General features: G+C 38.4%; 2 protein-coding genes across 6 annotated transcripts in view; both read left to right on the forward strand.

Moving 5' to 3' along the window:
* Positions 1–3,764, forward strand: part of ESYT2 (extended synaptotagmin 2) — a 79,174-nt gene extending 75,410 nt beyond the window's left edge. For all 5 annotated transcript variants that reach the window (XM_021526535.3, XM_021526537.3, XM_021526538.3 and 2 more), the window contains 2 exons: positions 429–478; positions 600–3,764. In XM_021526535.3, the coding sequence (XP_021382210.1) occupies positions 429–478; positions 600–645 (96 nt within the window). In that variant the 3' untranslated portion in view covers positions 646–3,764. The remainder of the gene's footprint in view (positions 1–428; positions 479–599) is intronic.
* A 9,526-nt stretch (positions 3,765–13,290) lies between these two features.
* Positions 13,291–13,963, forward strand: part of NCAPG2 (non-SMC condensin II complex subunit G2) — a 41,311-nt gene continuing 40,638 nt past the window's right edge. Inside the window, exon 1 of the mRNA XM_077782903.1 lies at positions 13,291–13,344. The gene's annotated coding sequence lies outside the window, so the exon portion shown is untranslated. The remainder of the gene's footprint in view (positions 13,345–13,963) is intronic.

Consider the following 13,963-nt stretch of genomic DNA (forward strand, 5'->3'; position numbering starts at 1 on the left):
ACACACATGATTGGGAGCATGAAAAATGAATAGTAAATTCCTACACCCTTTCAAATTGCCATATTTGAGCTCTTGAAGAAGATGAGAGATACAGAATCATGGTCAGTTCATGGTGAACAGTGTCCTCAATTTTCCTGTTCATCTGGAAGGCTGTTAGTAGGAACACATCTGCTGATTGCCACTGCCTTGCCACTGCCACTGACGTGGTCTGGGACTGTACCACAGAAGGGTGTGGATTTTAAGGTCAAAATCAGCAACTTGGAACTTTAGGCAGATGGCAGAGAGCTGTGATGACAAGAATATAAAATACATCATTTACCAATGGCATTGCTTACCCTGTAGTTTACAGGATTGTCAGATTTGATCTTTAATAGAAATAGAATGAAAGGCACACATGGTGCATTGACTGGTAATTTAACTTTCCACAGTTATTAATACCTCTGGCATCTGAAGAACTTGCTAAAGGCTGGACCCAGTGGTAAGTATAACATTTCTGTTATTAATAATAATACTACATAGTAACAACTATTGTATTAATAATAGTTTTAATAATACATGCTAAATGTAAAAAGCAATCTTTTGGTTGTTTTCTTTTTCAGGTATGATTTGACAGAAGATGGTACAAAACCAAATGGTGCAAGTTAGGCCCATGGACACCAGGACTTCCTCATGCATATTTTGCCAACCTTTATATATTTTTAACGCGTTGTTTTCAGAGATGTACCAATGTTATTTTTATAGCTTTGCTGATTTAGTTCTTAGACACATCCCCAATAATTTTATAACACTTGGTCATTTTATGTAGACATAGCCTTCCTCATTGTTAAACTTTATATTTTATTTTGCTAAACAGTTCTATGTGTTTCTGTAATGTGCAATAGTACAGTAAAGTAACCTTTTGTGTTTAAATTGATCTTTATGATGGCTGTACCTATTAGAAAGTGAAAAGAACATGTTCTGCTGTTTTCCTGCCTTGTTTTATATCTCACCAAGGTATACTGTACCATGTAAATATATACTATTTTTTTATAATTCTTTCATGCTGGTTTGAATTCAGAGGAAAATTAGATAAAGGATACAGATATTTTCTTCTAAATGCATGTTAATTTCTTCAGATGAATCTCTTTTGTCTTTGCAGCACAATGGTCTTAATCATTTTGTGATACTCTGCAAAAAGAAACTGCAGAAAAACATTTTTACTTTATTGTGTTTTTGGCCCAGTGGGGCTAGCTTAAAATGTATAAAACATTAACATTTTAATATTTATATATAAATGTATTATTGGGAAATCATGCTATAGAATATTATAAATAAAATGAAAAATCTATAAATATTGTATAAATAGAGGATGAGGTCCACAAATAACAGTTTCTACATCTGAGTTTTCATTTAATTGTGTAAACATAACAAACAGTACAGTTTTATTATACAGGTTCGGTTGGATTTTGTTATTTATTCCTATACTCTGGAGTACTAGACATGTGATCTTTTGAAGGTATGAGGACATGGATTTTTCTGTATTATAAAGAAGATATCTAACCACTTTAAACTGTCCTTACCACCATGTTTCACTGATTTATAAGCAGACAAATCAGCTTGCAAGTTAAGTTCATATAGTAGGCATATGTACAAGACATATGTTATTTTTATTATACAGTACTGTGCTAAAATAGTATCTTATGCGATACCTTCTGTAATCCTCACATGAACACCAGTAGGTAAGAAAGTGGGGAACTGAGATGAAATTGACTGTCTTTGACAGCTGCTTCATTGCTGCTTGGTATGTTTGGTGCATGAGCAACATGCACATCAGTGGTCCAGGCAGATTTCTGAGCAATGCTGTCCTTCTCCTAAGCATTGCTGCGGGCTGGGCAGGAGGCAGCAGGAACACCGTCAGCACAGACTGATCCAGGCAGGCAGGATCTGAAGGGAGACTATCAGCCCCAACAGCTGAGCTCATAACGCTAAGATTTTGAATTATGGGACTATTTTTTTGTATTCAGAACTGATTTTTCTTTTTCTGGTAAGTTTTTTCAGACTGTTAGAAAAATGTGCATTAAGAATCCAAGAGAACAGCTTGGCTTTTGCAAAGCCAGTGTCCTCATCCTTGGAGAAGTATGCAATTAGACAAAGTATATTATTTAGCTAAGATTCTAGAATGGTATCTCAGCCAAGAAAGAATTTTAATGCAGAATGATAAACTCCTGAAATTAGCTTTATTGTAAGAAAACTGACAGAACCTTAACTCTAGATGTAGAATTTGCCTACATTACTAGATGTACCAAAGTGCCTACCATAGATGTAGCTTTTTTTGTGTTTTTCAAGTCTAAAAATTTAAGTTTATCTAAATTCAATTTAACATGAACATTTGTTGTGGATATGTGTGACCTGCACCATACACCACTATACAGTGATGGCCTTCTCATTTCCACATTTTATACACAACAATTTTATCAAACAATCTTTCATTGTAAATTGTACTTTAACTGCTGTTACTGGGCTGGGCAATAGAGATTCTTTGTAAGAAAACATTTCCATTTGAAGGCTTCACTGTATACTGGAATGTATGAGTAGCCATAGATTCACTCATCTATTAATGTAAAATATATTACAAAATAGTTATTTTCTTTGCTAGTTCTCCATTAAGATGTTATGAATGGAAAGACAGAGAATTATTCTTAATGCAATGAAAATGAAGAAACCAAATGCTGATCTGAATAAATCAGGTCTAAGCATGGCAGTTCAACATAATTGTCTTTTGCCTTTGTTCAGTCTGAGGTGGAAGGATTTTTGCTCTACATCTTGGCCGGCAACTGCACAGAGTTTGATCTGCAGCCAGCAAACAGGGTGTTAAACTGATTCAGTGCTCCAAGTCTTAAGTGAAGTCTGGGGACAGAAAACTGCACTTGAACAAAAAAAAAAATTCTGTCTTCTAAGGTTTCAAGGTGGAAAATAATGCCGTATTCAGGCAAATGTGAAAGGATAGCACAAAGTGAGTAATTGAATAAAGAATATAGGGCAGATTTTCAAAATAGCTCACTACCTAAAATTATGTATTGGTTTTTAGAGATCCCATTTTCCATTTAGGAATCTGAAATGAAGAGATTGAACTGTCATTGCAATTCAGCAACTGGAATTCCCATAGTCTGTAATCAGTTCTGGGTGCCAGATCTTCAGAAACATTCTCCTGGGTGAATTTGGATCAGACTGTGAGTGCCTAGATGAGATGGATTCTTTGGATAGTGGATGCAACTTCTTTATTACCAAATTCTAGTTGTTCCATTTATATGGAAGTAGGAAGGACAATTTTGCCTCTGGGCAAAAATTGCACCTCATTATCAAGTCATTTATTCAATGTCAACTGATAGCTTTTCATGCAGTTCTTGTTTATCCTGTGCCTTAAAATATGAACATATGAAGATGTTTAAGAAATGGTTAAAAAACAAGCTTTGTTACCTGTATGTACCAACACATGTTCTGTACTATTGAAACTGTTTTTAGAATTACTCTGCTTCACTGACAAGAAAACCAGCTTTCTTAACTATAGCAGTGGTATAACTCGAACTCAAATCAGCATGCATATCACTTGGAGGTGGACTAAAAGAGTTTTAATTTTCTGTCTTGAATCCTTTATCAGAGCTGCAGCAAATGGTGAGAGTTAAAATGAGAACAAAGGGTAATCAATTTTGTACAGATTGCCTTTTTTGCTCATGTAATTCTACATTATGATGCATGTATTTATTCAATAAATGGTTCGTATGGAAGTCGGTGTGTTGCTTCCCTCTACACACAAACTCCCCTTCTCCCCTCTTGCACATCCCTGCTCTAACTGGTAATACAGTGAAGAGAATTTTTTAAATAGTCCTGTATCCAGACTCCTGTAACCTAGAGAGCCTTATGTAAGGTCTGTAGGCAGATTTTTGGGTCTTATATGAGAGAAAGTGGAGTGAGAAGTGCAGGACACTTCATGGGGATTTCTGTGCTTGTTGTTCTGGAACAGATTTACACATAAGAATTAGTAGGTCGTTTGTTCAACTTCAGTGTCTAAATTTTATTTTTCTCTCAAATTGATCAATTGAACAAATTGTCATAATTCTAGCACTTATTAATTAATTATCTTTAATTATGCTTTCAAAAGGACCTAGAATTGTATTTAATTGCCTTAGATTTAGAATCAGCATATTTCTACCTGTGGCATTCTTTCCTATTCTTTCATTTGCTTGGTGAGGCAAATATTGATGGAAAATATAATGATGTACTGCATAAATAAGAAAAAGGGTGTTGTATCCTCTAGGCATTCCAGAAAAACTGGCACAGAAATTATGCTCTTTGCATTAAACATTAATTTATAATTAGTTATAATTCTGTAATTAATTATGATACCTCTTCCCATAAACAGCTACACCTTGTCTGAATTAATAATATTCAATCAGTTTTAATCAGCCATAAGTAAAAGCTGCAAAACTTCATCAACCAGTCACTATCCCATTTAGAATGGGCACCACTGGATAATCTTCAGTGTTACTAACTACAAAATTGTTCCACTTTGGTTTGAGGCTTTTTCCTTCGAGGGAGATATGTCCCTTTTTTTAGCAGAATAAAAAGTGCCTGCTAATCAATGGCAAGGCAGCTAAAGCCTAGGAAAAGTATGGCTGTCTCCTCATTTCCCTCGTGGCAAGGTGGTTCTGGATTGCATACTCCTTGGCAGGGCCAGTTCTGATCAGGTGTCAGCATTTTCCTGACTTGGGTCAAGATCAAACCTTCCATTCAGTCCTGCAGGACAGGTGGTAGCTGGATCAGCACTGCCTGTGTATTCACAGATCTTACTAGAGAGCAGAAATAACTATGCAAGACACTTCTACAAATGGCTTTGGTATTAATTTGATGGGCTCACCCCAGCCCAGGATTCTTCTTAGTATTTTGCTGTACTGTTTAAATTGGTTTGGGCTTTTAGTTCACCCAGTCTCCACCTAGGAGCAATGTTTGCCAATAAAGTTACCAATGTGGCTATTTTCAGTATTTTCTCAGCTAAGAGCAAAATACAAAATTTCTTTTCTATGAAGTACCTCTTTTAATCAATTTAATTGTTTATATTCTCCCTCAAACAAACTCAGAATGTTGGATGGCACCTTTGGTAGAAAGAACCAAAACTGCAGATTGTCCTGGACCCATTTGTGGTTGTAGCTGGCTGCTGAAGCAGTCAGGTTATTTAATGGTCGCTTTTTATATTCTGAAGTTCAACTGTTATATATGCTTTCCTACTGATTTCTAAGGCAGTCAGGCTCTCAACAATATTCTCAGGCACCTTCTGAAATACGTTTTATGAGAAATGCAAAAATTCACTTGTATTTCTTTCAGTGTTATGCAGTAAATTTAGCTGCCAGAGTAGATGGCAGCTCTGGGAGGAAAGTTCTCTAATCTGTATTCATGTGATAGAGGTGATACTCTCTGTTCTCACTGTCTGCAGGGAACATTGCTGCATGCCAGTCATCTACAGTGGAATCCAGTTTGAGCAGGCTTCTGCATCTCTGTTTCCTCAGACACCACTAAAGTGAAGCCAGCCTGTCTTTCATGCTAATCTTTGAGTTTTCAGGAGCTGTAAACTTCATATCAAGGGAATTGAGGCCTAACAGTGATCATTCTTCCCTTTAAGATCCATATAGGAAGATCCAAGGACAGCCCAAAGCTAGGCAAGATTCCAGCCTTTCACACCCAGGCAGGCCAGGGTGGTTTGTGGCCTGGAGACACGTGGGCCATTCCTGCAGGACTTGGTAACCCAACCCTCAGAGCTGGACACCAAGCACCTCAGCCTCTGTGCAAGAAATGACAGAAGAAAGTTGCGATGTCCCTGCACCCAGCTGTGTCCCATGAATTCACTCATCAGCTGAGTGGTAAGGATTTAATGGATGATCAATTTTATTTATTAATTATTTAAGCAAAGTATCTCCTTTCTAGAGGATGTTGCACTAGATGAACTGGTGAGGTCCATTCCAACCTCAATTCTATGTCTCTCAAGTATGTTTTTTTAAACATTAAGGTAAACTCAGTAAATGTGCTGGAGCTCTGTGTACTCCTGGCCTGTGCTGTAGAACTTCCTGGGCATTCTTCTTCCTGAGCCTAAGCTCTCAGGGATGGGCATGTAGCTACTCCAGCTGGGCAGGCACAAGGAGTCACAAAGCTGGGAGCTGCAACCTTTGCTGAATTAGGATGCAAAAATTTGATAGGAATTAAAAATACATTAATATGTGTGTAGAACTTGAGTTGTAACATAGATGGTCGGTAATTTTATTCGATAACTGGGACAAGATCCCCAAACCCCAAAAGGGTGCATACATTTAACAGAGGTTTCTTCCAGCATGAAATTTCAAACGAGTTTTTTTGTTCTGTTATTCCAGTTGAATTTGCAAGATAGTGTGTTATTATACAAACTCTGAGACTCTGACAACTAGAGCTTACTAAGCATGTCACAATGATTAATAATTTAATACAGAATATTTTGCAAGACAGTCTCATGCAGACTTCCTATGGGAGAAAAATTTCAACTGATAGGCTGAAATCCCTGATGTATTTTGCATGATTGTTGTTGCTACCTCTTGGGTTAAGCTGAAGTTACTGTGTTGCAATGTTTTTCAACTACAATTTATAGGAAAGTTAATCTAGTTTTGCATGAATCATGAAATTCTCTGAGCACAAGTAACTATGATAGCCACTGAATGAGTGCTCTGTTGTAACTTTCAGCTCGGTGTTCCACTGGGTACATTTGATGAATTGACAATAGCATCCAAACAAAGGACGTGGAATGTCTCTAAACCTGTCATTTATCATTGGGATGATACTGAAATAAAGGGAAATAAAAATGGGTTAATGGAAATGGATATTCATGCCTCAGGAATGGTATTGGTAGCAATGCTGCTTCTTTGTTTTATTTAGTAAATCATTAATTAATTTGCATGTAAAATAAGTTGGAATCAAAAGTTTAAAATACTAAGATTAGCTTTCTGACAAGTTTCAATCTTAGTTTTAGGCACCTTTGTTCTATGCCATATTTTTTATTCAATATGCTTTTCCAAGTTCAGATTATTTGAGACATGAAAAAATGCTTCATTTATAATTTTTTTCTAAAAACAATTCTGCTTATTTTGCTTTTCACATTGAGACATTGAAGTTTTTCCATGTACAGTCATTAGTGCCTAGTGTTTATTTCTGAAGGTACTGTTATGTTCCACTAGATGGTAGTGCAGACCCTATTCTCAGAATCCTTTTCTGCTGCCTGTGCACTTTCTTGTACAATAAGGAAGTGGTCTGGATGAGAGGCATGTTTGAAAGTGCAGCCTCGAGTCACCCTGGCTTAAAAGCAGTGAACAACAGGCATGGTCCTCACCGTGCTCTGCTCTCCCCTTTTCCTCTGAGGCACCAAAGATCCTAAAATAATTGAGTTTCATAATGGGGGATTTAATTTGCCAAAATGGTTTTGTAGAGGTATTTAGTTCATGAGGTACAGGGAAATTTAAAAATGGTCCATAATGTGAGAAAACATGAAACTTCTGGAAGATTAAGGTTCTCAGTTCACCCGAAATTCTGCATGCATCTGTCAGCAATTCACTGTAGGTGTTTCATGCCTTAGATACCAAATTAGATTTGATTCTAGACCTCCCTTGAGTCGCTGACACAATTTTAATGAGATTAAGTGTAAAAAGTTGAAATTAATCAGAAGCAGGCAGAAGTGAAATTACAGTTCAGGACAAGGAAAATGGCCAGCACATTTGAAACATCACTATGATTTAAGTATTAATTGTTGGTTCAAGTACATGGCTAGGAACTCAGGATAGCTAACAATGAAATCCATCATGGAGCAGTGCAATCAACATGGGGGTTATGGGAAGATAGATAAAATTCTACTAGAAAAAATAAATTAAGAATCAATTTTCCTTTGTTTAAGGATAAAACACAGGTCTTGCGATGATAAAACTGTTTGATGCCCAGAACAGGAATAAATGACAAGTATGTCTAAACTTAGTGGATATGGAAGCCCTCATGAGTGCCTGGCTCCACATTTCCCCCCAGGCTGATCCTACACTGCTGTCAGTTCTGCATGAAGGCAGCAGGATGTGCAGCCTTTAAAAAACCCCACTGGGTTTTGGTCAGGTGCCTGGTCTGGATCAAGGACATGGGGAACACCCCTGCTGGCAAAGCCAACACAGATGTGAGAGACAAGTTAATTCTTATAATGCCCAAGTAATGTAAAGCAGTTGGTTGTGTGTTTGTGTATGTTTATATATGTATAAACTAATATGGATGAGCAAATCATGACCATTCTGATATTTTTACTGTATTTTCATGTTTTGTACTAGACAGATGGAAAAGAGATGGTGTCATATCTAAATGATGTATGTCTATCACAATGAAACCTCCAAGAGCACTTGTGAAATTAATAATAACAGTGATTTTGTACCTTAGAAGTGATTTTTCTCTTAAAGACTAAAATAGAATGAGAGCTGCAAGGAGACAGGACACTTATAAGAGCAGTAAATCTCTATAAGAATGTAATTTAATAGGGTTAAAGTAATACAGACATAGCATTTGTAACTGTAGTGTTATATATCTGAAACAAATTAACTGACAAACTAGTATTATAAATTTACTAAATGATACATAGTATTTTGAAAGATGACGATGACTTTATACTAGAAAATGTTTGCTGTTGTTGTAATGAAAAATTCCACTTCCTTTTTTTTTACAGTGGGGTGGATTCAGCTATGCAAATACTGTTATTGTAATTTTTTTTTGTATCTCATAACATTTCAGAAATCTTTCCATTTTCATGGTACTAATAGTGAACAGAGAAAAATTACAGTGACTTATAACATTGTTTATAAGGAACAAGTGATAATGGTAATGGCATAGTAATACAGTAAATAGTAATTATAGGGCCAATAGAATGGTTTGGGTTGGAAGAGACCCTAAAAAATATCTATTTCCAAGACCCCTGCCCTGGGCAGGGACACCTTCAACTAGACCAAGTTGCTCAGAGCCCCAGCCAACTTTGTGTTGAACACTGCCAGGGCTGAGGCATCCACAGCTTCTGCAGACAACCTGTGCCAGTGCCTCACCACCCTCACAATAAAGAATTTCTTCTCAGTATTTAATCTAAACCTGCCCTCTGTCAGTTTAAAGCCATTCCATGCTCTTACAAAAATTCCCTCTCCTCTCTTGTAAACCCTTTAGGCACTGAAAGGTGCTCTAAAGTTTCTCCAGAGGCTTCAGGCCTCCGGGCTGAACACCCCCAGCTCTCTCAGCCCGTCTCCATCCTCCAGCCCCCTTCAAGATGTAATGACTAAGTATTTTGTCACAAAGCATCACAACAAAGCAACGAGATGCAAGTTGCAGTGTTTTCCTGGTTTAAACTGACTGGGTGTGGCTCCTGGCAGAGCCCGGCAGTAGCGGGGAGCTCCCGCGGGGCGGCAGCTCAGGACTGCGGCTCCGTCGGCAGCGGCTCCAGGGAGTGGCTCTCCCCAGCAGCTTTTGCTTTCCCTCTGCGCATTTTGTTTCCTTATTTTTATGTGAGTTAACAAGGATACGTTTTTTTTTCTTCTGCAGTGATTTTTTTCCCTACTTAATCTCTTAAACTCTAAAATTGATTCATGTTAATATTAATAATTTAAGGGAAATAAGCCTTTTCACGGTCTAATCACACCAGCATTGAGAAGTGACAGTTGCCTCTGAATAAAGGATGGCATGATTGGCAGGATTACCTTCAGGCAAGGAGAGATCTGGAGAGAAGTGGAATAGTGTGAAACTTCATCTCTCTCCCATGCTGTTCAGATTATTTATCAAAGTATGTGAAGATCAAAAAAAAAAAAAAAAATCAAGGGAAACGCATGCATGTAAATTATTAACAGCCTGCCTCAGAGGATGAGCAGATTTTGTTCATACTGTTTTAACTATAACAAGTTTTATTACATATTCAAAGAAAAAGAAGTTACAACTCCAACATGGTAGTAGATAACGTGTGAAATAATCTCATAAGAAAATATTATCTACAAAATAACATTGTAAATATAAGAAAATATTGTCAAGAAAGTAGCTGACGTACAGGGAACTACCTGTTTATTTTTTATTTATATTGTTGACTCTTATGGGTTGAAATGGAATGCTTGCTCTAGTCCAAACAATATTCTGGTGTGAGCCATCTGTAACCGAGATCTGTAATGCAGACCACCAACAAGAATAAAGACTGGTTCATGAAGCAGTAGCACAAAAGCAAATCTTTATTTGCTGTTGCTCAGCAACCATGTGCGAAAGGCCCATTTTTCATTTTTGCCTTAACTTGACAGGAAAATGATAATAAATATGAGATTATTATCACAGTGTATAGATTATTTTGAACAGATGAACAGATATGTCAAAGAGAGGTATGTAATTTGGTAATCTTGAAAGGGAGAATATTAGAGAAACTGAAAATAGAGTTGTAGGTTTATTACTGGCTTGCAGTTCATGCACAGTTCTTGAAAAAAACCTAGAAAACATTATTCTGTCTCTCTGGTTTCTCTATATGGTCCATTAAAATGAATCACTTGGTGTTATTCAGCCTGTTGTTATCTGTGTCAACTTCTAGTTTCAATACTGTGAAACAAACCATTCTGTGGTTGCTATGCAACAGAAGTTAAAAACTAAAATATGTTTTATTTTGTTTGCTAAAATGATACGTGCCCAACTAAATAAACAGTAACCAGGTGACTAAAGTGGCATCTAATTAAAAGACAAATCAAGGTATTAATGAAATATTCAGCCTACATGAGTCATGATAATAAATCCATCAGTTTGTATCTAAAATGGCAAAGATTTTTAATATATGCAGAAAATTTTTAATATAAGCATACATTAGCATAATGTATAAATTTTAGGGGTTATACTTTTTAATTTGTTTTTATAATTCTACAGGTATGCTGATTGCCCATCCAACTTATTCCAAGCAAACTGTTTCACAGGCTCCTTGCACTTAGCTGAATATGTAACTTGGGATATAAAGTCAGGTCCACAGGATGTGAAAAAGCCAGCTTCTTTTATCAAATAAATGTGCTAGAAAATGCAAAAAATCTTATTTTTTAATGTAAACTAAAACTGTGAAAGGCAGGATCATTAAGGAAGAATCTATGTTAAAAATTAAAACAGCAGAATATGTAAATGCTACTTTTAAAGGAGTGAATTTTTATCTTTAATATGAAATAAATTCTGAGTTACATAATATATTTTAAAATTACAGTCCTGAAAAGTCCAACCAGATATGATAACTTCTATGGAAATTATAGTTGGGTTTCTGTTTGTTTGCACAGTAGAGCAGCACATTCTGTACTGCTTCTACAGACTGGAAGTAAATTGCTTCAGTTATGTACTGCTCTCTTCTGAACAGCCAACACTACTGAAAATGCCAAGTGGAAAGATACAAACTAAGCCCTTAACAATACACTTTGACTGTTTTGGTTTGCAGAAGATCTCAAATAAATGGAATGGGGAATATTATAGAATTCAAAATCTAACTCTATTTCCAAACACTGCAAAGAAGAAACAGAAGATATAATTTCCTGATACATTAAAAAAATCCTTAGTTATCAAACTCTAAATATTATCTGGTTTACATAATCTGGCATATATTCTGTACATTCTCGCATATAGGCTGTTTAACTCTTGATTGCTTTTGGATGAAGAGTGCAAAGTACTCATATTGTTCACCAGGACTGTGAGGAAAAGCATAGCTGTCAGCAATAGCAACAATAACATTATTGGAGAAAAAAGCCACCAGTGTAATCATATGCATGATGTTCTATAAAAGCATTTATGTCCACGTTACCAGAGATCCATGGAGGAAGGAATTCTGTTTCCTAAGCATGAAAATGAATTTAACTGATCATGTCTTACCCCCATTTGGAAGCACTGACGCTTTGCAGGCAGGTACAGAAAGGCAACAGTGAGCGGGGCGGTGGGTTTGAACGATGGCAGCTGCCTCTGGGTAAGTGATGGATGTCACCGTGCCTCCAGCCAGCCTGGGTCAGAAAGCAGCAGAGGAAGGAGCTTTCAGCGTGGCCAAAGCTGCTGGGATATGAAAAAATTTTATGATTGGCTTTTCGCAAATGTTACAATAAATATGTGTAATGTTAGAAAGTTATGCTGTATTCATTTTCTTATGTAGTGTGTTAAATGTAGTTTTAAGTTACAGCATAATCTTAAAATAGAAACTCTGCGATATAAGATTTGTTACAAGCTCAAGCAGGGAGATAATCAAGAAACTCTTCACATAGAGATGTCAGCGAGCAGGGCCCATAAAAAGTCAGAAACTTCCACCTTCTCTCCATCTTTGTAGAACCAACAAAATTAAGGAGAAGTTGACAAAACCCAAAGTTCTTAATTTGCAAAAAATTTATGCATCATGTATGAGATATATGAATATGCAACAGGCTATTGCTTTTAAGGTTATTCCTTTGTTCACAAGGTATGCTTTTCGTGACTTAGTGTCCAAGAGCATCCTAAGGTCTGTAATTCTTTGCTTTTTATTGTCTTATAATTATCCTAACTCTAAACTTTATTACTCTAATTATATTATTATTTTATAACCATTTTATTATTATTAAAATGTTAAAAGCTGCACCAAAGGAGGTTCAGGTCGAACATTAGGAGGAATTTCTTTACAGAAAGGCCGATTGGAATGGGCTGCGCAGGGAGGTGCTGGAGGCGCCCTCCCTGAAGGTGTCTAGGAAAGACTGGAGGTGGCACTCAGTGCCATGGTCTAGTTGACCTGGTGATGTTGGGTCATCGGCTGGACTCGGTGACCTCAGGAGCCTTTTCCAGCCCAGCTCACCGTGTGCGTCCCCGAGTTTGGAACCGTGCGTCCCCGAGTTTGGAACCCTGCGCCCCCTCACGGCCTCCTTTCCCCCAGCCGCCCTCAGCGCGGGAAGGGGCGGGGGCTGCGGCCGAGTTCTCGCGAGACGGGACGGGAGTTCCGCGGCGCGCGCTCAACGCCGGCCGCGGGAGGATTCGAAAAGTGGCGGGTGAGGGAAGGGCCGGGCGGGGCCCGGAGCGCCCCCGGAGCCTCGGGGTGTCCAGCAGGGTCCCGGAGCGTCCCCGGAGCCTCGGGGTGTCCAGCAGGGTCCCGGAGCGTCCCGGAGCCTCGGGGCGTCCAGCAGGGTCCCGGAGCGTCCCCGGAGCCTCGGGGTGTCCCCGGGTGTCCCCTCCGAGCGGCTCCCGGGGCCGGTGTCTCCTCCGGCGCTGCTGCCGTGCGCCGCGGGCTCTTCGCTCGGCTGAGGCGTCCCGCGGATCCGTGAGGGTTCGGCCGCTCCGAGGGAGCCCCAGGTAAGCGGCACGTCCGGCTCTCCGCTGCCTGCTCGGCCCGGCCTGGCCGAGCCCCCGGGTGCCCCGGGACGGGGCCCGGGAGCGGCCCCCGCCCCGGTCTGTGATGTGACTTGATGCTGTGTAAGTCACTTTCCCACCTGGGAAAGCACGTCGGGAGACACCTAGCATGGAGGCAATGTTAACGTGCGCAAATAAGGCTCTTGGTGGCCTTGTCCATTTCCCATGGTTTTCTCTTGATAGACGAAATTACTTCTCTTTTTCTTTACTACCCCTTAGTGCTTCTTATATAAATAAATACTGTTGTTGGGACTGATAACCAGTTTAAATAGCGGTTTTGTGCTTAAGAATGCATTGTGCTTTTTAAAAATCAGAGTATTCATTAGCAATTTATTCTGCTTTAAGACTTATTTACTAAAAAAAAAAACCACCACGAAAAAGAAAACAAGCCCTGCAGCCTAGTGATGTTGTGAATCTAAATCCTGATTTAGATAACTAAAATATGTTGGAGGGGAAAACTGCTTTAACTATGTAGTGCATGTATAACTACTGTAATATATAACATATATAAATTAATGCTATGTATATAACTGATAGATGACTACAACAGACCAAAATGATC

The sequence above is a fragment of the Lonchura striata genome, chromosome 1 (assembly GCF_046129695.1).
Source record: "Lonchura striata isolate bLonStr1 chromosome 1, bLonStr1.mat, whole genome shotgun sequence".
Classification (NCBI taxonomy): Eukaryota; Metazoa; Chordata; class Aves; order Passeriformes; family Estrildidae; genus Lonchura; species Lonchura striata.